Source organism: Plasmodium inui (genome assembly GCF_000524495.1).
Source record: "Plasmodium inui San Antonio 1 unplaced genomic scaffold supercont1.7, whole genome shotgun sequence".
NCBI classification, from domain to species: domain Eukaryota; phylum Apicomplexa; class Aconoidasida; order Haemosporida; family Plasmodiidae; genus Plasmodium; species Plasmodium inui.
Window position 1 is genome coordinate 281,228 of NW_008481841.1, and position 24,136 is coordinate 305,363.

A 24,136-nucleotide genomic window follows, 5' to 3' on the forward strand; every position below is an offset into this window, starting at 1 on the left:
TTGGTGTGTGTAATCCCCCCGAATGAGTAGTAGTAGTAGTTCTCCTCCAGACCAAATGCGAATGTGCTAAATGAAGGGCGAAACAGTTGAGCAGAGAAATGGCCAAATGGGACAGGCTTTATCGAAATGGAGAGGCCCTCACGGGGATGACACTAAGCGGAATATTTTTTTATTTTATTTTTTTTTCCTTTTTTTTGTTGTCCTTGTAGTCACATGTTGGTTTGCTCCAAATGAGTATTTAATTGGGTCGTATATATCTATCTTTTCTGCGCAGAATTGTCACTTTTTCGTTTTTTTTTTTCTTATTTGTAGGGGGGAAAACAGGACGAACAGGAAAAAAAAAAAAAAAAAAAAAAGAAAAGAACAATATACAATGCACAATATACACACATAGGTATGTATATATGTGCCGTGGGACGGGCCAAATGGCTGCTCCCTCCCATGTAGGGAGAGGGAAGGGTCTTTTCGATAAGGTCAATGTGGTGGGATGAATTGTTCACAAGAAAGGGGTGCGCGAGTGGAGCGCACTCTGTGCGTGAGCATAAGTGTAAATGGAGATGGAAATGTCAGCAAAGTATAAGCGTATCCATACGTGCAAATGTAGACATACGTGTAAATGCCATCACATACAGATGGGCGACTACAAACAAGACGCGGAAGGCACAAATCAGGGGGGCAAACGATGACCGACCGTGGGTCCAAGTAGTCGCTACTGGAGGGCGGCGCTCGGCTGGATGGGGAAACTGGCCCCACAGACATAGGCATATAAGGGCATACGCACATAGTCACGTAAGCATATATGCGGTTACCACATATGGGGTTACGACACGCCCACCTCATCGATACAGAATGCCCTTGCGACTCACCCAGGAGTAGTAATAAATGAACACAATGAGGGGCTGGCCAGTGATGCAAAAGACAATCCAAAAAAATGCATTCCCGGTAGTCTTGTGCTTTTTAAAATAATTATTGCTCGTCAAGTGTATCAGAGGAATTTGTCCAATAAAAAAAAAAAATATATATCCTGAGAAACCTAACTTCAAAGGAATGCTAATTAAATACTCGTGTAGCAAAGCAGAAATAAAAAAAACGACAATCATGGAGAAGTTTCTGTTAAATCCGTAATAAATGAGAGGCTTGTTAATATGTCTGTGGATAAAATAATGGATAGGAAGGTTCCACTTCCTCCAATAATCTGCAAAAGAGCTAGCATTCCACCAGTCTTTGTAAAAGAGCCTATCATCAAATCGGGTTATTTCGGCCAAAATATTACACCAGTGATGAAATACAATTAAAAAGCCAATCAGCCAAATGTATAGGGTCCCTATGGAGATTTTTAGCATCCGTTCTATTATGTGAGTGATCTTAACAGTCAGCTGTGCTGACTTGAATTCCTTCATCGTAAATGTATTTTCCATCGTTATAAATATATACTGATCTAGAATAATTTTTATCATTATTGTTAGTAGAATCGCTTCAATGAGATACTTGGCCACGTGAGACCACCTCGTTTTCTCTGTCCTTGGATAAGTATACTGGAAACATAACGTTGGCATGAGCATATAGGTGAAATAATCCTTTAATCTGAGACAGTAAGGGTAATTCTTCACGTATGTTACTTCAAATGAGGGATCCTTTATCCTATCAAGGTTCACCTTATCGATGTATAATTTCCTCGTGTCGTAACACACTTGGTGAAATGAATAGATTTTAAAAAACCAGACGATCGATATGGTCAGCAGGATCGACGACAAAATGGGTTCTGCGTCGTAGTGAGTCACCGTTAAGTAGGGAAACAGCAGCATGAAGAGACTGTTTATGCACCTTAGTAAAAAAATCGACAGATGGAAGTTCTTCCATCCGGTGGACTTTTCACCCCAACTGGGCACATTAACAAACGGATCAAATGAGTATGTTCCTGTATCTCCACCTGCCGCATCTTCTTCCGCATCTTCTTCTGCATCTTCCTCTCCAGCTTCTTCCCCCTGCTGCCGCTTCTTTCCACCTCTACGTCTCACCGACGAGGGGCTTTTCCCGCCGCTATGCACACTCCCATCGTTTGTCGCCTCGTCACTCGCACGAGAGCAACCTATCTGATCTATAAATTGACAATTCGTTAACTCCTTTATCTTGCTGTTTTTATCCTCACGCGGGAAGGGCCAAGAAGAGCCCTTCCTCCCTCCGACCCTCTCATCAGTAGTACTCGGTTGACACAGCAGCCAACATGTCACGTACCTTTCGATGAACCAACTAAAAAAGAGGCCTAAGCTTAGACACACAAAACAAACTAGCAGAGGCAAATTTTTTAAGACGTCACTACTGTGGGGCAAATATACGACGAATCCCTGCTTCTTTATACGCTCCAGGATGAGCCTGAAATTCACTGTGCATATTAATATGACCACCAGGTTTAGGAACCCCTTCATGTCAATGTCCAGGGATTCGTGGCAGAACAAACTCCCCTGTTTCACTCGGTGCACGTTTTCGAATAGAGGTCTACCTTTGAATTTTCTTAAATCGTCATTTTCATGATTCATTTTTCGCGCGCTCGGTGGGGAAGAAGCAGAGTAGTAGCAGAGTAGCAGTGAGGGGGGGATATTGAGTAGGATCGATCAGGGGACACTCACGGGACACTCACCGACCAGTTGGACCTATCCCGGGTGGAAGACGGGTCGTTGAGTCCTTCCACTCGTGGCCGTCCCCCAGCTCGATCAAAAAATTGCGCGTGTCGCCCGGTGAATGGCGTATTGAGAAAGTCGGGGTAGACGAAAGCCAATTAGACAATCATATTTATTTCTGCTTCTTGTGCTATTTTCAGGCTTCATTTTCTGGCCCCCCCCCCTTTGCCGCAGGCGCTGCTTCTACCTTTGGGCTGTACTTTCCCCTTTCGGTTCGCGCCATCCATTAAGAACACTCGTCCTGCGTCAGGTACGTCGTATTCTGAGAGGGGGAAGATATACATATAATGTGAAAAACGGTAAATCGCCCCCATATAGTTATCGCTTCACAGGTGGTGGTGATTCACCTACACCCCGGTGAATAGCTCCATCTACGTGTTCACCCCCACGGAGGAGGCACTGAACGGGGGGACAGTCACCACAGGTATGCTCACCTCTCAGCACAGCTGCGAGTCTCTCTCTATATATATATACATATCGATGTAAACGTACACATGGTCGTGTGTGCAACTTGGTTTCGCTTTACCCGTCTACGAAATTGGAGGAACATCCTTCTGCGCGTGCTCTCTCTTGCTGTGCCGCCTCATTCCTGTACGCTCTTGCGTGTACAGACGTGCTGAGTCAGAAGCGACAGTTGGGAAAAGGACGCCGATGAAGCGAACAAAAAAGTGCAAGCCAGAAAAGAAAAAATAAATAAATAAATAAAATAATAAAATAGCAAAATAAAATAAGAAAACATCAAAATAATAAATAGGTAATAAGCCAATGGGGTGACGACAAAATGGTGGTGGAGGGGGGTCAGGGTTGGAGAAGAAGAAACGGGACGGCTAAAAGTTGTTCACAAAAGGTCCATGTGACAGGAGATACATTTCCGGTAGGGAATCTTCCTGGTCACCCTAACACCTTCTTCACATACGAAGAGGAAGTGGGTGGGGAATGCCTCACTTCGCGAGGATTCCGAGGCCAGGTGGCGTTCGCGATCACTGTGGAACAGGTCACTAGTGAGGAAGTCACCCGTGAAGTAACTGCCCGTGCGCCTTCTCCTCCTCAATGAGAAACCATTAGGGACAGTTCCATACACACGCGCATGTGTGTACGAACTTTCGCAAGGCTCCTTGCGTGGCCACTCTCAGGGCTTCTTGCCCAGCTTAAGCTAGTCACTGTGGTTGGCACCCTGTGCAGGAATCGCTGATCGAAAAAAACGATGCGAGTTGCGGCGATTAGAAGATGGGGGCGAGTGCCAGGGGGAAGAGAGCCAAGTGAAGAGGTCCACAGCGTTAAACAGAAAAGCAAACAACTTAGGGCCTCAAAGAAGAGAGGAGAGAAACGCGTCGCACAAAAGGAGAAATGAAAAAATTAGTTTCCTTCGCGAACGCGTAATCTCACAACAGTTAGGCAGAGAGAGAAAAAAAACCTCCATTAGGATGAATGTGAGGATTGCATGCCAGCCGCTGCGTGTATGTGTACAGAGGCCTCTTTTCACACCGCTCGAGAGTGCTACTTCGCGCGAATCGAATATCGAATGCGTGCAGCCTCCTCACGCTGCAGCTCCGACTTCAACTCTCTGTTTCTCCTTAAGGAGAGAGTGGAAAAAATGCCTCACACAGAGGTGCCACTCTTCTGCATAAAATGGGATCCACCCAGTCAGGAAGCTACGCGCGAAGGTGAACTGACGGAGGTAGATTCTCATCAGTTACGTGCCCCTCATATTTTGCGATTTGGAGGCATCGCCAAACTGATAAGCGGCTGTACGAGAGGGAAGCCTGAAGCTGGGGAAAAAAAAACATTTCTTATAAATACGTCAAAATCCCCCTGTCATATATACATGCGCCTGAAGATATCTGCACAAACACGGAGAGCGATCCGATTGGTAGTTAACCGACTGGAAGTCTGGCACCGCGCACGCTTTTCAGCCAGTCGGCCCTAATAAAAAGAGGTGCAAAATGGGGGAAAAAAAAACGGGACGGGTTTGTCACTCGCTATGGATAGAAGAAAGAAGTACATGTATTGAAATGCGTCTCCACTCTTTTGGCACCCACCCCTGAGATAAAACAAAACAATTACAACGCTGTTGTTGAATCGTTTCATTTTTATCATTTTTTTTTCTTCTTTTTTATTTTGCGGTAGCAACTGAAGAATGGCTTAGCATATACATTTCTATATACTCCAGAATTTGTAATCTGGAGAATAATTTTTTTTTTTTTTTGTATCATTTGTAACTTTCCTTGGATGGAAATCCTTCGTGGCTGCATACCATCCCGCAGATGCATATGTCGCCAAGCTTCAACAACTTAGGAGAACAGCGCATAGATAAATGCACGCATATCTCCCCTGCTTATTGCTAGTTAAAGAACTGAGTGGGCCGTCGCTACCTACTTCGTTCGCACAGTGTTCCCTTGTTGGAGCTGCTCCGAAGGGAGGCGTCCAAATTTTATACTTTTCCCATGTACGCGAATCCGAAACACAGAGGAATGCATTTCACGTCTCCGCTGTGCTTAGAAAGAACATGATTCAGTCGCTTCGCAAGAATGACCACTGCCCACAATGGTATGCACAGCGACAAGGAAGGAATCCCCCAGAGGGGTGAAGTAGACCAAAAGGACGAAGTGGACGAAGAGGACGAAGCAGCGGGGGCAGCCGAGGCAGAAAGCATGTCGGACGACTGCCAGTGCGTGATCCACCCCCTTGGTGACGACACTATCCTGTTGAGCTCATTCCTTTATGAGTATTTAATGGACAATTTTAAGTCCATCTACTTGATTATGAACGCACGTAAAGTGAAAGATTCCCTTTTGAGTGATGTAAAGGAGAAGGCCCAAAAATTGAAGATGCCTATACAGGGCTGCGACCATGGATCGCAGGGCGAAGGTGTCACAAGATTACCTCGGTGTGATAAAACCCTCCAAATGGTTCGTCAGATACACCTGGACGGGCTTATTCTGCTCAGCACTGATGAAGAAGACGTGGAGTATAATCACAACTTGGTTAGAGTAGGAGTCGACCTGCATCTAGACAGTGGCGTCGCCACGGTGATTTCGAACGAATGCACTCTCATCAGCAGGAAGTGGAACTACGACCTTGACGGGATTGTCACGGGGGAGGGCCAGATGGGGGATATTCACCCGAAGGAAGAACAAGGGAAGGGGCCAAACAGGGCAGGACACCCAAACGGGGAAGTTCAGCCAAATGAGGCAGAGACATCGAAGGAGGTTGCCACGCGAGCCCCCCCTGCGGCAAGGCGAAACCAACTCAAAGTGCTGCTCAGAAGAAACGCAATCAACCCCATCAACGCCCCCATCACGCAGGGCGAACAACGCAAGATCGTCAACCAGGTGCTGAGCGCCATCAAGCTGCACTCGATAAGTGGAAAAACTCACTTGGAGGAAAAAAAAAAAAAAATCCTATTCCAAAATTTTCACGAATGGTGTTGTCCCCGCTCCCCAGAGGCAAATGACATACAAAGGGCACTACACCGGATCAATGCCTTCCTCTTCGCTCTGTTCGAACCCCAGTTTTATAACTCCACTTTGAAAAAGAGCAGCTCCATATGGTACAAAGAATTGTATGATCAATATCATGACATCATGATAAAATCGAGGCACATAAAATTGAATGAAGAGGTTGTAGAGTACCTCCTTCTCGATTCGGTTTTCCTTCCAAGTTATGTCAAACGTAATACGCTACGGGCTGTACAGGAAGAGGACAATGAGTACTCTTCGTTCGATTCCTACTCGGAGGGATCATCGGCAGAGTCAGAGGAAGATACCCAGTCAGAAATGAAGAGTGAACACATGGGTTGCCACACCGGCATAGAAGAAGCGACTCATTTGAGATGCCACAAGAACGATCTAACTCACGATTACATCCCCGATGACAAGTGTGAAAAACGAAAACGAGAGAACATTTTCAAAAGCGAGCAGTTTCGAAGCCAACTGGAGGAGATACAAGAAGCCATCGAGGAACTAAACGGAAGTGTCTTCCTGCGATTGAATTACAAAAATTTGAGGAAGGGATCATTCGTCAACAATTTCAACCTAGAGGTCAACACTCTATATGATGCCCTGCTAATGCTAAAAAGCTGCACAGATGTCTACAAAACGTTGAAGCGAGAGCAAACGAAGAGAGAGAACTACCTCATTCTCTCAAAGTACGTAAATCTCAACCTATGCTTCCTCTTCGATGTGTACGTTTATTGCAACAGGGTAGTGGCCGTGTCTCAAAAATGCCTCAATTATTACTTCGACTTTCTGTCCAAATCGGATGTAATTGAAGAAATCATACAAACCATAAGGATCTTCTTCAAAAAACACATTAAGGACACCTTCCCCCAGGACCACTACATTTTGCAGTTATATATCCACACCTTTCAAAAAACTAAGAAGAAAAAAGTTCTCCTCATAAATGCCAAAAGCTGGCTCTTTAAAAATAAACATCCTCTTTTTACGAACAAATTTTTCACTAACTATTTGTTCACCGATGGGGCGGATGCCCCAGGAGATGAGGATACACATCAGGGGCACCCCCATGGGGGCGGCGTCTACAAAATTAATGCTTCCTCCTTTGCAGTAGAATCTGTAACGGTTCTTAAAAGGGGAAGCGGCGAGGTCCACATAGCGACCACCACAAAGGAGCGTTCACACAATTTCACGCAGGAAAAGGAGGGGGAAAACCAAGCCGGTACTGCCAAAGAGGAATCCCACTTTGATCTGTACGTTTGTAATGGCGTCCTCTACTACTGCATTACGAAGGATGAGGCGATCTACAAGAAGAACGCGAATTTGTACCCGAAGGTAATACGGCAGAGATTGCCCCCTCGCAGGGGTAAGCGGCTCCCCCTCGAGGAGCGCTTGGTCCTGCGGCCTATGGATTTGCACGCTAGTTCTCCCCACCGCTATATCGCCACGTTTCCTCACCCCTATATCGCTTTACCGCTTCCCTTCACTGCTCCCCACCGCAGGACTTAAACTACGTCAAGGAGGGCGAAATCGACATAGACAGTCTGCTGCAGACGATAAAAATGCAAAACGACGGCGCCAGGCGAGAAGACAGTGATGCTCGCTAAGAAGGCCGTGTTTACAAAATAAAAATGGGCGCATTGAGGTGGGGTTCATTTGGCCCAGGTCGCACGGAAAAAAAAAGGCGTGAACACAGAAAAGTGCGAGGGGCGCGGCCGCACAAGCATGTGTGTGGATATCTGTCTATCTATGCAGGTGACTATGTAGCTGTCTATGTAGGTATTTATGCAGGCTTCTATTTCTATGCGTGCACCTGCGTAGGTGCGAATCAGCCCCCGCTGCGGTTAAAGTGGAAACTCGTCCCGCAGGGACAAACAGACGTCACGTTCGGGTTCGTGAAGATAAAGCGCTCCGTCAGATCGTCCCTGTAATAATCCAGCGTGGTGTTAATGACGTAGAGTACACACTTCCTATCAATCGCTAGGAGGATGCTCTCTCTACAATCGTCTTCGAAAATAAGTTCGTCATTCGCATGGAGCTCATCTCTATGGACGAAGTTAAATGAATGAGTCAATCCATTGCATCCCTTGATGATGTAAAATAACTTCAAAACATAATTTGTGTCCTTATCTTCCTTGCTACGATATTCTTTGACTAGTTTTTTAATTTCCTCCCTTGCCTTTTCCGTTATCGTTACGATGTCTTTTTTTATGATTTGTCTCTTCTTTAATAGCTTTTCTAACTTTATTTCTTCATCGTGATCGCCGTCCACGGGGTGTCGCCACTGTCCGGAGTGCCCGCTCGGGGAACCCTCCTCACTCACGTTGGGGTCTTCATTCTGGGTGGAGCATTTCACCGTACCGCCACCTTCCTCACCCCGTCTATCCACGGAGACAAACTCGTTTAATTCGTTCAGAAGATATTCCTTCCCCCGTTTTTCACTTTCATCATTTGGGCCAAAACTGGCCGTAAAGTGTGCACCACTTTTTGCGGCACTATTGGGACTAGCTTTTGAGCCAGCAGTTGTGCCACCTCGTGCGCCACTTCCTGGGCCAGTTGCTGCGCCACCATTTGGGTCAAACTTTGCCCCCAATTTGTCTTGGCTATCCGCCGGATGCTGCGGCAGTCTCTCCCCCGCCGACTCCTTAAAATCCTCAAGCGCGTGGATTCTCTTATTTCGTCTTATCCTCACCACCAAATGGTCCAGCCGGTTGGCTGTCTCCCCTTTTACATGCGCACCATATGCCCCTTTGCTGGGAATGTTGGTTTGCTCAAAATGGTACGCGCACCTAAACGGGCCACAAAACATCATTCGGTTAACTCTCAACAGGTGGAGTAGTCGTTTCGAAAAGGATTGCATGTGCATCTTCCAAACATTTTGTGTGCTTCTTCTTCCCGTGTGGCAACGTCGTTGTTGCGTGGGCTCACCGCGGTGGGGCACTCCTCTGGAGAAGTACCCCTTCCTTGGCATCGCCGCCTGCTTAGCATGCTCCTTCGCTTACTCCCGTTCCTCCGCTTGTTGCAAATGTTATGTCATGTTATGGTGGGCATGTCCGTTCATACGATATCATTTTTTTTTTTCTTATCCCTCGAAATGGTATGGCTATGCGCAGATGGAGCGATTTTCACTCCCCCCGGGATGGAAAAAAAAATAAAATAAAAAACAAAATAATCACTACAATCATATAACAGAATGCCCCTTCGGGGTGTCAAAAGAAAGAAGTACAGTCGTCCTGTTTTTGTAAAAAATGACTGTACATCCCATATGACTGGCGAACAAATTTCCTTTTTATTTTAATTACCCTTTTGCGCAACTTTGCAAAGATGAATGCACAGTTTACGCCTGCAGAGGGGTAAAAAAAAAGGCGCCTCCAAGAAACAGGACTGGCACGAAATGGGACAAAATAAAGGAAAACAAATGTTTTAATAAATTTCCTTAGCTGTGTTGCCATTTATAGCAATTTCGCGTAACACCAGTCGGCCAAAGCGGTTTTGTCCGCTCACTGTTTTAAGTATACGCATGTATGTATGTGTTGGTTTTTTTTTTTTTTATTCACCAGATAATGATGTGATGAGGCCGAGCAGGGGGGCTGCCTTCTCCCCATTGCAGGCGTTGCAAAGAGGCACAACGTGGAAGTTTTTTTTTTTCTCTTTTAAAATCCACTTCATCGACTACTTGTCCAAATTGCAATGGCGTGGGTTCCTGCCTGTTCCTGTTGCTCTGCCCATTCGCGAAAAAAGCTGGAAGACAACCCCAATGGCGAGATATGCCCCACAAGGAACGCTACACCAGGAAACACTTGTGTAGTAATTTGCTTACGTACAAACCACTTCCACGAGGAAGAAAAAAAAGAAGGGGTCGTCTTCCGATAGGTCATCCTCACCCCCGTCCTGAAAACACATTCAAAAGGAATGCCAAGGAGTCTGGCCCATGTACGTGTTTATTTATGTATGTTTCTGTTTAGGGGGGGAGTTATCAAAAAGGAAACCTTGCAAACATAACACCTCCCAATACGTGGCAGCTTTCCCTTCTCCATTTATTCAACAAACCAAAGGTGTCCATTAAAGAAAGAAAAAACGTTATCAATAAAAAAAGAGCTACCTAACCGCAGTGTGGCCGATTATCCGCTCAACGTTATTCCCTCTATCATGCCCACGAACATGGGCCAGCTAGTCAGCTCACCCATCTGCTCCATTCGAAAAGCAATGCTAACGTCCAACTTTTAGCTGTAAGAGAAAGGCCTATGTTGGAAAGACCTGCAGCTTAGGTCTTCCATTTTGCTCCCCTCGCACGAAGCAACACAAGGGGGAGAGAAAAAAAAAAAAAAAAAAAAAACATGTTTACATATATACCCATATCTACATGTGAACACCTGGCAACCCTGTCTTGCATACCCCATCGCGCCAAAAAAAAAAAAAGTGGCAAAAGTGACAGAGACGAGAAAAAAAAATGAAACATATCTACCTTTTATTGGGCGGATCCCCATGGTCACCGCGAAAGTGCAAAAATGCGTTTCCTCAGTGGAGAGCCGCCTCGAAAAGGAGAAACTAGTGGCCCAGTTGAAGCACTGCGAGGTGGGGATAAGACTGAAGGAAAAAAAAATTATCCCCCTGTCGAAAGGGAGACGCGAAGTGCTAAAGATAAAAGAAGCGTGAAATCTCTCAAAGCTCGCGGCAAAAAAAAGAAAAAAAAAAAAAGGGAGGGCTGAACTTAACAGCATGCACACAACCTCATTAGACACCGGGGGTGATGAGTTTGCCAGGCAGCGTCACATTCTTCTTGAAGTTCATCCTTTGTCGCGGAACCCTATAGGGTATAGAAGCCCCGGAATCGACACACTACACGTGAAAAACCTAAACGTGTAAAAATATACTTGCACATGAGGGAATTCCTCCGTTGGTCTTCTTACCTGAGAAAGGGGCCTCTCCATTGTCGTGCCGCTCCTTCGAGCAGCTCCCCCATCGGTCTCTACTAACATTAACACCGCCCTCCCAAGAAGCATGTACACCAAAAGCGGCAACGCGCAAAACGGGGCCAACGGCCCCAACGATGAAAATTATCGAAATGATGAGAATTGTGAAAATAATAAAATGAATATGAACAATTACAAAAATATCATGCACAATCAGAAAAAAAAAAAACTGGGTCTGATGGAAATGGATTATTTAGACAAGGCCGTCATGTTTAGTAAGGCAGATAAGAAAGGCAACAACTGTGTGGCGGGGAGGGGTCCCCACCAAGACACCTACGACGGCGCAGAGGTGGAGGAAGAGGAGGAAGAAGACGAAGAAGACGAAGACGACGAAGACGACGATGAGGATGACGAAGACTACCAAGTTGGCGACGACGAGGAAGATGACGAAGAAGACGATGATGACGACTACGAAGAGGAAGAGTACGACGACGAAGTCAGGCAAATTAACTTCAACTCGTACAATAATTATTATTACGAGGCAGCCAACGCAGAGGAGGAGGGAGAAACGAATCTGCCGATGGACCACCAGACGATGAATAAAAATGAAAAAGTACAAAATGGGGAGGCCAAAACTGATAGGAAGAACGAGCTGATGTTTGAGCGCTACAACAAGTTGCTGGCAGATTACCGATCCAAGAAGGAACAAATGACAAAGGAGTATTCCAGCGGAAAGATTATCTCCAAGGAGGAGGAAGCCGAAGAGAGAGCCTCCTGCTGCTACAGCTGCAACAGTAGCGACGGTGAAGGAGGGGGAATCCAGAGGGAGGCACATGCAGCCGCGAGAGCAGCTGCTAAATCAGCCACATCTCGACCGAGTGAAACTCTCAACACTAGAACCTCCAATCAGCGTCACCCCAACAGTGAATACTACATGAGGGGAGAAAACGACAACTTCATCGCAGATGTACTAAACCGAATAGACCAAATATACAACAAACAGTCCAGGTACACAGATTTAAAAAATGTCAACAACAGCAACAACAACATCTGCATAAATGACCTGAACTTAAACATAATAAGTGATTACTTAAATGTGGACATCTCTGTTTTCCACAAGAAGACTACCTTCCTTCTGTTGGGTAACCCTCAGAGTGGAAAGAGCTCCTTCATTAATTGGTTCACCGAAAGTTACGTCCAGAATACGAATTCGATTGGAAAGAAAAACGAAATTACATACGTAGATATAAAAAATAAGTTTAAGTTCAATTTTAAGAGGTTAAATAATGCCAACTACCAGTTTGGCCTTCTGAACAGACACAGAAATAGGGGTGGATCTTATGGCTCTTCTTTCCACTACAGTAGGGAAAGACCTCACCCACAGATGAACCCTAATCATATGGAGGACCCAAACGAGCAAGATCTCTCCTCTCCTGCCAGTCCCATACCTAGCATGGATAAACACAACCAAAGTGAGAAAGTAATCCTCTCAGGAGAAAACTGCGATTATCTGTTTATGCCATTTCAGAAGCTACGAAAGAAGGCACACAATGTTAAGAAATACATTTTTGGAAAAATCTGCTACCAGAATAATCTGACCAAGTACATGAACAGAATAAATTCGGTATCTTTTTTAGATACAAGTGGGATCAATGACATAGGTGATGTGGAGTATGATGAAATTATCATGAATCTGTCCAAATACGTAGATGCAATTTTCCTCTTTCTCGATTCTAATCAGTTTTCTATAAACAACAGACTCCTTCGAATTATTAACTATCTGATGGATAATCAGCTCAACAAAGTTACCATCTGTCTCACCAGAATTGACATGATTCAGAAGATTAACCTCTACAGAGTGGTGTTCTACCTCACTCAATATTTTTTAAGAAGCTTAAATCTGTTTAGGTACAGCTTCGCCAACCCAAATGGGGCCGCTTCCCTTGTCGACGGGATGGAAATGGAGCCCTACATGGGTCACCACACCGGAAGGAAGCAGCACGGCCAACTGGATTGGCGAGGCGGGCTCAATTGGAGAAGCGGACTGAATTGGAGAGGCAGCCTGAATTGGCGAAACCCACTCAGCAAAAACGCTCACATGATAAACGAATTCTTCAATCGATCCATTCGGTCCTTCCAGAACGTCCTTCTATTCCCCAAAATGCTCACCAAAATGATTAGCCGAAGAGCCACTCAACGGGTGAGTTTCGGCGGCGCTTTTGCCTCCAGGAGCTCCCTTCGCAGTGCGAGGGGGGAAGTCGACCGGAGCGACATAGACGATGTGGGGCAATGCTGCGGAGAGGAAGACGGGGGGTATAACCAAGGAGGACCAAGCTATAATGAAGGATTACATAGCTATGGTGAAGCAGACCACTACTACGGTGAAGAGGAACCCTACCAAGACGATCGGCAACTCTGCTATGGAGACGACCAGAGCAACTTCCCGACGCGGCACAGGAAAGGCGAGCGCGTGCAGGAGAAAGTTACCGGTGAAGAAGAGACAGGCGGAATTTTCAAAAAAATTTTGACCAAAAGTTACAACTCGTTTAAGGACAAAATATTGAGCTCGGGGAATGCCGCCAAGGGGGACATCTGTCGATTAAACTCGATGCGAAACGGGGGGCAAGCTTCGAGGGGGCAAGCTCAGATGAGGCACACCTCTATGGGGCACCCTTCCGTGGAACACCCTTCCATGGGCCCCTCCCCCATCAAACGCGTCGATCCGTCAAAATCAAACGAGGGGAAGCTTAAGACACACCTGGACAAACTGTTCGAAAAAAAAATAAACTACGGAGACTGCCTCAAAAACATTAGCATATTCTTTCTTGTCCTCATCTACGAAGTAGTAACAACGATATATAGTCTAATCCATACGAGCATAAACAATTACATCAGCAGGAGCAGTGGTGCTCGCGGACGAGCTGTGAACGTCGACAAGCTCTACCAACTGGATGAAGCAAACAAATTAAAATACACTGATATCAACGATGGAGAAAACAACACGTATAAGGTACTCGAATTTTTAACCATCTATCTTCCAGAAATTCCAAGCGACTTACTTAAAAAGGAAAAGTGGAAATATGAGAAGGGGAAGGTCGCAGGTGCTAATCGGAAATATAATAATGAAAGAAGAAACCGATTTAGCTGTAACATTCAGTATCAACATGATGAGTATGGGAGGGAACTGAAGAATGATTTGTGTCAGGATGAGCAGGATAATCACATGGACAATAGGCCTACGAATTCGAGATATGGTCAGAGGAGAAGCATACCAGAGGAGTTTCTCATTCTGGGGAATGGAAACGGTGCGGTCAGCAGATACGGGGAGTATGGGAAAGGGAATTATCCCCGTGGGAATTACTTCCCCGGTGTGGATGATGACGTGTATGGCGAGTCCTTCCTGAAGGACATCGACTACCATGGAAACGGGAGAAGCTCGGCCTACCTCCCCCCGGGTGTGGACAGCGGCATGAACGGCGGAATGCACAGCAGAATGCACAAGGGGATGCGCACCGCTATGCACCCCCCTATCCGCAACGAAGACGTGCGGGAACTTAACATGATACACGAGCTGATATTCAAAATCGACGAAACGATCGACCTGAAGAGCAACCAAAGCATCTATATGCTCAAGAGAGACCTTGAGAAAATACGAAGCACCTGTTTGAAAAAGATCTCCGACAATGAACACGTAGTGAAGCAAAACAGGTCTCTTCGAATTCAAAATTTGAAGTTCTATTTCTTCAAATATATGGCCATCTTCTTCGGCTTTATCATTTCGTTACTTAGATACGACATGTTGGTCTACTTCAATTTTATCAAGCCAGAATTACTCTTCAGCATTTTTTCAAAATATTTCCTCTTCCTCTCATCATACAATAAAAATTCACTGTTCATTGCTGTGAACATTTTGTTAGTGGTTGCTTATTTGGGGCTATACGTGAGATACAATCGGCGTAATTACTTCAAATCTCTCGGGAAGAGTGACCTGAATAAGCTCAAGATAATTTTGCTCTTCACGCAGATCATCTTCGACGAGATTAACCAGTTGCACTTGAGGCTCGTAGGCGGGAGGGAACGGGACGACCCGGGCCAGCCCAGCGCGCCAAGCGGCCCCAGCGAGTCAAATGGGCCTAGCGACAGGGAAGACGGCGACTATGGCGAGGGCGGCTGGTACGGCGGTTACGATGACTACGGCGATTACCGCCATTCTCGCCATCCGCGCAGGTGAGGGGAAGAGGCGGCCTCAGTTGAGAATGTCCCAGCTGACATGTGGGAACCCCATCACAGGCAAGGTGGCGCGGGAAAAGAAAGGAACTTCCAGGGTGCCGCGAAGGAGGCAAATAACGACTAAAGCTGCCAAGTGTCCCTCCCAAATGTCACTCCCAAGTGACACTCCCAATGTTCAAATTAATGACACAAAAAAAAGGAAAACGTAGCGAATGCCACATAATGCGTTGGAAGTTTTTTTGAAATGCCGATAAATGTGGTGACCCCCACAAGGAGGGACCAAAATTATGCAACGTTTTTGCGCAGCTGGGGATTGCTTGTGGGGCTAGGAAAAAAAGGAAAAAAACAAAAAAAAAAAATAAAAAGCACTTAGTACGGGCAAAAAAACCATTTAGCTGCGAACAAAAAAACCATTTAACTACGAACAAAAAAAGCTTATCATTTCCAAAAAAAGGTAGAAGAAAAAAATAGACAAACATCCCAAAAGGAATAGACGCAAGCGCGAAAATGCCCTTTTCTATGAAGTCCACACAATAGCGCTTTTTTTTTTTTTTTTCTCTCTCTCTCTGCTCCTTCCATCCTTACATATGCAAAAAAGCTCCCCCACGAGTTCTACACAATATTCCCAACTAACATGTGATAAAACAGCGAAATTGCGTTTCCGTCGCAGCTGATTTTTACGTCGTCAAATTGGAGGTCCTCCTGGGTGCAGTTGCGTAGGAAGAACTCCACGCTTTCTCTGAAAAGGGGAAAAAAGAAATAAAATAATAAGAAGCTTGCATAATGGTGAACGGTGCAGTTCGAAAGCCACGCGAAGAGGCTGACGGGGGAAGGATGCTACATGGACATCACACCAACTCATTTCGCGTGAACTCAATACGTCCAGCGGGATGATCCCCTCATGGGGGGCTCGCCCTGCATACCTGAAGTAAACCTGCAACGCCTCACGCGGCAGGAAGTCTTCGCGCAAATCCTCCTCCGATTGTTCAGGGGAATGCAAATACTGCTTAACCCTCATGAAGTAGGAAAACATGACGTACTTGCACACATGTGTGTGGTGGACAAAAATCATCAGAAGGAGATAAATGGGGGAGTTTACAGAGAGGGCGTTTCTCCTCTTCGTTATCAAATACATGTTCAGGTAAATTCTGAGGAGCCTCAAAAATATGTCATAGGAAAAACGAGACTTGATAAGATATGGATAAAAGGACAAAATGAAATTGTTTAAATAAATGTTCACCTCGTTAAATAGTGCTTCCCCTTCATGTTGTCGTTTGGCTTCTTCGTCTGGAAATGCTTCTGGGCAGTCACGAATGGAACGCTGCTCTGTCTCAGCGTACTGACCGCTCACCTTACGGTGGCGTCGAAGCAGCGCCCCAAATTGCTGGCTGATATGGCAAAGACAGATGAGAAACGGGTGCCTAATGTCTTCGCTGTCTTCCAATGGCGCGGCCCAATTCACGTCGGCTGGAATTTTAAAAAGCAAATTTTCTCTACGCACCACGGAGTTCACTCTTTCGTATATATACTGAAAAGCCTCAAAGCTGTCAAACATTTTTAACCGATACTTTTGCAAAATAAAGATACCAAGACAAGTCCATTTTATAAAGAAGGCCTGCTTATACATGCTTAAAAAATTTCCCCTTTGAATTAATCGCTTCTTTAACGTATAGACTAATCTGCACAAATCTTGATCACATTTTTCTTTTTTTTTTTTTTTTTTCCATTTTTTCAAATTCTCGGGGAAAAAGAAATTTCTGAAATTCTTTCTCTTCTCGTAAAAATGCTCCTCTTCCGTTTTGTCCTTCCCAAAGCAGAGAAATGAGTGGCAATCAAAATATTTGAAGATCTGTAAAATCCATATTTTTTTCCCTCCCTTTTTTTCTGCCCCGTGGTTTACGTTGCCCCATTTGGGGTTTCTCATCCGGCTGTTAAGCGCCTCTTCGGCCGCCTTCTCGAGATGCCTCCCCTTGTAGAAGCTTCCATAACCGTCCAAATGGTCTTCCACCTTATCACCGTCACTACTGTCGGACGAGCTAAACTTTTCCGATTCCTCCGCCGAGTCGTAGTTCCAGCAATCTGGAAGCGAATCCTTCTCGGGTTCTTCACTGCTGGAAGCACCACCAAATGAAGACACCATTTCTACTTTCTTACCCTTCGATTTGCTCAATTGGGGCCATTCCATGGTATCGCTGCCCCCTTTGTGTACCTCCTCCCTCCTGTCCGTCTCCCCCTCCAGAAGGTCGACACATTCCACGTTGCTCATGTCAATGATTACTTTCTTCAAGGACAGCACATGCAACAGGACATTAACAAAGCAGTAGCTCTTAAGAATCAAAAATTTTACGCTCTTCACAAGAAAGACACAATCGCTTACATAGATAATGCTCTCTATAAAAACATTAACATCGTAATTGGTCAGAATATTCTTCGCTTCCTCTTTCACACTGTTCACAAACGATTGGACTTCGCCCCGGGTGTCTTCCTCTACATGGTACTTCCTCTTGTTCATGTAAAATTGGAAAAAGTCAAAATTAAAAACGGCACTGATTAACGAAGTTAGCAAGTCGAAGGCTTCGTAAAGGCTCACGTTGAGGAGCAGGCCTATCCTGAATAGGTACAGCACGTATATCTGCTCGCAGATTTGAACTTTCCTCCGCAGGGCATGCGAGAAACGGGGGGGGAAGTTGTCCCCCGCGAGGTACTCCGCAGCTTGCCCCTCTTCGTTCCTCACTTTACACCCTTCGTTTTTCTCCTCTTCTTTGCCCACTTTTGCACCCCCCCTGGCAAGTTCCCTCACCAGGGAGCAGAAATAAAAAAGCAGATGGAAGTTCACCACGCCGAAATTCCCCAGGGTGTAAAAAAATTCAGACCACCACACGATCTTCTCCTTGGCGTAATTCGCGTCTACAATTGTACTCACCACGCGGTCTATCAATTCGTTGAAATGAAAGGAACAGTCATCTTTCTCCCCATAGGAGAAGGAGACGCACCATCCATTCGTGGACACTCCAACGGAGGAGTGCTCTCTGCTGTGACGCACCACCCAATCGCCCCACACAATGGTGTAGAAGCGAAACTGGACGCTGAAATTGTCTTCACGGAGGACAAGAGGGAAATTGGCAAAGGAGCATTTCACCATTTCGCACGTGGCCTTCCCTCGATGGGTGACAAAGCTAATCAGCTTGTTAATCTCCTCAACGAGGAGGCAGAAGTTGTCCACCCCTTTCAGGATGTCCACGTGGGGGCAAAACATGGGCCCCGACACACCCAAGGCCTTCGCACGGGCAATTGGAATTGCACTTGAATTTGCATCTGCAGTTGCGTCCGCATTTTCGTCCACATCTGCGCCCACATCTGCGTCCACATCTGCGTCCACATCTGCGTCCACATTTGCTTCCCCATCTTCTCCCGCATCTGTTACCGCATCGGTAGGCGCACCCCCCTCCAGCAAAATCCAGTGAAGAAACAGGGGGGAATTATCAAACTGGAAAAAAAGGTTGAAGAAGAATTTGTCCTCCCCCAAACTGCGCATAAATTTATTTACATTGCTGGCAGCTAAGGAGGTCTTCAATTTTTTGATGATTTTTCTTTTGGCCTTTCTGTAAAATTTTACAATGTGCCTTTTTTTCCTCCAGTATGTGTCCCCATTTTGTTTCCTCATCACTATGGTGAGGGGGCGTTGCCAGTTTGGCTGGGTTGTCCCCGCCTCGTCCGCCCCCGCTTCGTGCCTTCGCGCTTGTTCTGCCTCCCTTCCCCGCTTGAACGCTCCCCCAGTACGCACAAAGCTCCACGTCCCCTCACCATGAACCTGGAGAACCCTGTCAATAGTACTACCATCACCGCCTCTCCCCTTGTAGGTCCTCCTAAAGATGGCCTCATAAAAATGTACGTTCAAGACTAAATGGATCAGAACATACAACGTGTTGTAGTAGACGTAGTTAAGAATCTCTGATGTGTACAGATTGTTCACCGCGTTCCGCCTGCCTATCTTTATAATGTCAATTTTTTTGTATGTCCCCCTCTGGAAAACGTATTTTTTAAAATAGACCAACTGGAAGATCTCCCTGTTAATGTCCTTTGGGATGAACTTCATATGGTTCTTCAGCTCGAACGAGTAAATATCCTCCACTTCCGTAAACTTCGTCTCGCTGTCAATGAAGAAGTTATTTTCTCTGAGTAGCATCCCTATGAGGCAGCTGTTATGTATTTCGTTACAAATTTCACTTAAAGTGAGGGTCTCCAGATTTTCAATTCGATTTTGCTTCTTCTGAATCAAAGTTAAGAAATTATAAATGGTAAGTGTGATGATCGCGCTCAGCACCAAGTTCTCTCTTTTCCTTTCGTGCAGATAAAGTATCACATTGTTCAGGTAGTTTAGGAACGTGTTGGCGGTGCTGATGTCTTTACCCAGGGCGTGCTCCAGGAGACGGTAGCACGCGAGGAAGTCTTCCTCCTCCGCTGTCAAACGGGGAGGGGCTCTCCCGAGTATGGCAGCAAAAGGGGGTGTACCTCCCCGAGGTGATGGCCTCCCTGGGCTGGTGCCCTCTCCACTACCACCTCCTGTGCTACCCCTCCCCACGTGGGCCAAAAACTTTAGCAGGAACGTGACCGTCAAAATGTGCGTAATGTTATTAACGTTCATAAATTTAATCCCCTTCTGATTCTCCTTTTTAAAATTTTTAAACTTTCTGGCATAGGTTCCGAGGGAGCTGGAAAGGATCCTATAAATGTCGTGACTTCTGTAGAAGAAGACGCCGAAAAAAAAACTCAGCCTGATGTGCGCGCCGTATATTTTGGACAACACGCAGTTTCTTCGTTGGATTATCCCGTGCAGGTCGAATAGGAGTTGTTCTTTGGGGGGGGCGGGCTGGTCCGCTTGTTCCGCTTGTTCCGCTTGTTCCGCTTGTTCCTCATTAATGGAGCTACTCTCCTTTGCGTCCCGGGCAACAGAGTGGAACCCCCCATCCGCCCCTTCGCGTACTAAACTGTACAGCCCACGTATGATTGTACTTCCTTTCATGAGGTGTTCCTCCTCTTGGTCCTTCTCCTGTTCATCCCCCTTCACGTTCCTCCCCCCCCTCTTGATATACTCCACATAATATATCACCTTATTCTCGTGAATCAAATTGGCCAAATTGGACTCGACGAATAAATTGTAGAAGAGATCAAAGTGGAAGTTATTGTTTCCGTTCCTCAGATGAAGCATGAAATTGAGGCAGCTTTTCTCATCCGGAGGGAGTAAAATTTTGTAGTAGTTGTAACTTCTTCCTATTTGCAGGATGTGTTCCATCAGCGTATCGTTTCGGAGATCCGTCCGTACGTCTGCACATTGATCAGGGCGGAGGGTGCCCCCAGAGGGTACCTCTATCACGGAGTTTTTCTCCTCTTGCTTCCGCTTCTGCTGCTGCTCCTCCTCCGACTCTTCCGCTTCCACCAGAACAACCTCCTGAACCTCATCAACGCCGTAACTCCTCACCCAAAGGGAACACTTATTTGTCCGTTGGAACTTCCTATAGTAATGCTTCCACCTCTTCCTTCCCTGTGTGTAATAGCTACTCGTGTGTAGCATCCCCTGGAGGGCATCCCTGATTTCCATCTGATTAGCATTCTCAATGGGGGTCAAAATGAGGGGGAAAATATTCTTATTCACATACTCTACATTGCTCATAAAGATGAGGAAGCGAAGGAGAGGACTTCCGATCTTCAAAATGTACAACTTCAAAAAATCGTTGTTCCATAGTTGCAAAAATATTTCCATGGAGGTGGTCTTAATCAAAATGTACTGCTGGTTGTTATACTTATTCATAAGGTCTACGCATTTTATAAAGAGGTACTGTGTGATCAAAATGGAGGAGCAGATGTTAAGGAGGAAGTTCTTTATGTACCTTAGGAACAGCATCAGCAGGTGCTTCTTCTGCGTGGAGAATAATTCGATTCGATAAAATATTAATCTAAATAGCTTAAAAAAAAGGATGTTGAAAAGGATCCCTTTGTCTGTCCCATTGGAGACGGCACCTCGGGAAGATGCTGCCGTGCCCTTTGCCCATGCAGAGAGACGCGATCCCTTCGTTACCACCGGAAGCAACCTCTCGATGAAATTCACAAAGTAAACCATCTTCAAGGAGTACTTCCGCATCAGGTTAATCAACACGAGAAGAAAAAAAATCAACGTCTTCCCACTCAGCATATTAATGATTAAATTGTAGTACCGTCCATACTCTTCATCCTCCTCATGCATAATCATTATTTTATAAATCAGGAAGAAGCAAATTCTGTATTGATAACTCTCTGTAATTTCGTAAAAATTGTTAAAAAACTGTAAAAAACCGCTAAACGGAATGGAACCGCTCATCGCACATTCGATTATGTTTGTCTCTTTCTCCTTCTTCTTTTCCTTCCCCTTTCCAAAGTGAAAAATGTTCTCCAACTGAAGGAATCTTCCACTGTGTAGCCATATCTGTTCGTAATTTTTATACAGCGCCTTTTTGTACATGTGTCTGCTGTCACTATAGAAAAGGCTCGCTTTAAAAATTTCCTTAATTTTGAGGTTACTCTTTATGCTCTCTTCCATTTTTTCAAAATTGGCCTGTATTTTCTGATCGTTGCATTTGGCCACTGCGTCCTTCCACTTCTCCCATGTGCTGTGGTCCTTTCCGAGCTGCCTGAACAGGGCCACCCTGGGCAAGCGGCTATCGAGGTCGGCAGACTTGGAAGCATCTGTTGGGTTGGCTGTCCTGGCTGCATTTGCTGCCTCTATGTCGCTTCCCCCTCCTGTGAGCCTTTCCGCTTGGTCCCTCCTTCCGCAAATTCCGTCCAACTCCAGGGCTGCCTCATTCCCCTGACTCCGACTGGACTCCCCCGGAGGGTCAAGGCCATTCTGGAGACCCATCTGCGGCGGACTCTCGCATCTGGCATTTGATGTGTCCCTTTTGTGACGTCTAATATTGTCGTAGCGTGGATGGTTAACTTGAGTGGCAGCACCAACATCGCGAATGCCTCCACGACGGCTAAACCCTGAAGGTCCCCCTTCCCCACTGGCACCCATTTGACCGCTCACCGTATTGGTTAACATGCTGGATGATCCATTAAATGAGCTACTTACAAATTTGACTTTGTTCTTTCTTTCGTCCATCGCCCCACTCTCCACGTTGTCGTTCGGACTGGCCACTGAACTTTCTCCAGTGGCCCCGCCAATCGAACTTTCTCCAGTGACTCCCCCACCCGGTGGCAGCATCCCTTTGGATGCCTCCTCCAAAAGCTTTATGTTATCCAGCAGGCTCATCAAGGACTCTTTGCTTTTATTTTTCGTCAGCGCGTTGTATATTGCGCTGAGGTCCGCCGTTCCTTCGTTTCCTACCGACTTCAGACATTTGGAGAGCATTTCTAAAATGTGTGCTCTCTCCTGGGGGGGGACAGCTCCCGGGGTGGCGCCACTAACGTTATTTCTGCTAAGGTTGGTACTGCTCACGTTAGTGCCGCTGACATTGGGATCGCTCAGGTTGGGACCGCCCATATTGGGGCCCCACTGCTCTGGGGAACCTCCCCTCACATCAGCGTCCATCATACCACTGGAGGACGACTCCCCCTTGTGGATACCCAACCCCCCACCTATACCTTTACCATTCGTGTTGCCACGGCCAAACCACTTCTTGTTCTGAAAGAAAATTCGATTTTTTCCTAACTCAAATTTGTTCTTTTTCTCCTTAACGTTTACGTTATCCACCTCCTCCTTGTCCGCTTTGTCACTCAAATTCGACAGAGTCATGTTGGGGTAAAATTTATTGCTATACTTTTTTGTCGATGCCTTTTCAAAGTTGGCACTTTTGGAGCATGACAAGGTGTTCATTTTTTTGTAACTCAGGCTGTTGCCGTGGTTGCCGTGGGTCGTCCCGATCATCGGAACGGCCCTACTGCTGGTGCTGTTTACATTTGGGACGTCATTCGGGTTGCCGATCGGCTCGCCAATCGGCTCGCCAATCGGGTCGCCACTGTCATACGGACAGGCACCCCCCACCTCGTTCTCACTTTTCATCTTTTGTTTCTTCCCATTTTCTCGAGACACATTTTGTCCACCTCCCATCCTCCTGACGTTCGTCCAAATGTTGGAATGGCTATACGAATTAAAGTTTGGATGATTCATATTCATAAAATTTTTACTCCTATTATAGTTATCCTTTTTTTTTTCATTGTTGGCATACATGTTATGAGGAGAGAAGTCACTACCTGGGTTCGCATTGGGCCATTTGTTAAGTGAGTTATTTGCCATGGGGGCATTTCGATTGGGGTGTGCTTTGATATTTCCCTGACTCGAGTAGAGGGTGTACTTTGGCGGGTATGTCTCGTCCGTTAAGTGGTTAAGACCGGAGGTCTCTCCGCTGTATAAGCCCCCCATGCTGGCGCCACTGTTTCCCCCCATGTTTCCGCCACTCTTGGCGGTCCTTTCCGACGCGCCGTACAGACCTCTCCTCATTTTTTTATTGTCGTAACCGATGGTCGGATGACCCTCCATTGGGGGCCTGTCCTGCCGAGGGTCTTCCCCATCGGGCTTACCACTCGGGTTGTATTTTCTCCTTTTGTTGTTCATTTTGGAGCGCCTCGCTTGACGACGTTTCCCTTTGGCGACGCCTCCCTTTGGCCATGCGATGCACCCTTTCGTGGGGTTCCCCTTGGTGCTGTCCGCTATGCTGCTCACTCACATTCCCCTACGTGTACAGCTCACTGGCACGCTCCTGACAGGAGGGAAACCGCACAGGCATATACGTACGAGACGGCTAATAAGCAAAGCGGCTAACAAACAACGTGATTATTCGACGACGCGACGAAACGGTTACGAGATGACGTGGTAAGGGACCTACCT

At 46.1% G+C, this 24,136-nt stretch overlaps 5 protein-coding genes across 5 annotated transcripts; 2 read left to right on the forward strand and 3 right to left on the reverse strand.

Moving 5' to 3' along the window:
- Positions 1-836: 836 nt before the first annotated feature.
- C922_02092 (hypothetical protein) lies at positions 837-2,537 on the reverse strand (the record flags this gene model as incomplete). The annotated part of the gene is made up of 1 exon (XM_008817691.1): positions 837-2,537. One exon carries the CDS (start codon positions 2,535-2,537, stop codon positions 837-839), a length of 1,701 nt encoding a protein of 566 aa, XP_008815913.1.
- Positions 2,538-5,206: 2,669 nt separating this feature from the next.
- On the forward strand, positions 5,207-7,740 carry C922_02093 (hypothetical protein; the record flags this gene model as incomplete). Its single annotated transcript, XM_008817692.1, has 2 exons — positions 5,207-7,468; positions 7,636-7,740. 2 exons carry the CDS (start codon positions 5,207-5,209, stop codon positions 7,738-7,740), a joined length of 2,367 nt encoding a protein of 788 aa, XP_008815914.1.
- Positions 7,741-7,961: 221 nt separating this feature from the next.
- C922_02094 (hypothetical protein) lies at positions 7,962-8,999 on the reverse strand (the record flags this gene model as incomplete). Its single annotated transcript, XM_008817693.1, has 1 exon — positions 7,962-8,999. The coding sequence occupies one exon, from the start codon at positions 8,997-8,999 to the stop codon at positions 7,962-7,964; it is 1,038 nt and encodes a 345-aa protein (XP_008815915.1).
- Positions 9,000-11,134: 2,135 nt separating this feature from the next.
- Positions 11,135-15,277, forward strand: C922_02095 (hypothetical protein; the record flags this gene model as incomplete). Its single annotated transcript, XM_008817694.1, has 1 exon — positions 11,135-15,277. One exon carries the CDS (start codon positions 11,135-11,137, stop codon positions 15,275-15,277), a length of 4,143 nt encoding a protein of 1,380 aa, XP_008815916.1.
- A 611-nt stretch (positions 15,278-15,888) lies between these two features.
- On the reverse strand, positions 15,889-23,863 carry C922_02096 (hypothetical protein; the record flags this gene model as incomplete). Its single annotated transcript, XM_008817695.1, has 2 exons — positions 15,889-16,015; positions 16,200-23,863. The coding sequence occupies 2 exons, from the start codon at positions 23,861-23,863 to the stop codon at positions 15,889-15,891; spliced, it is 7,791 nt and encodes a 2,596-aa protein (XP_008815917.1).
- Positions 23,864-24,136: the final 273 nt, after the last annotated feature.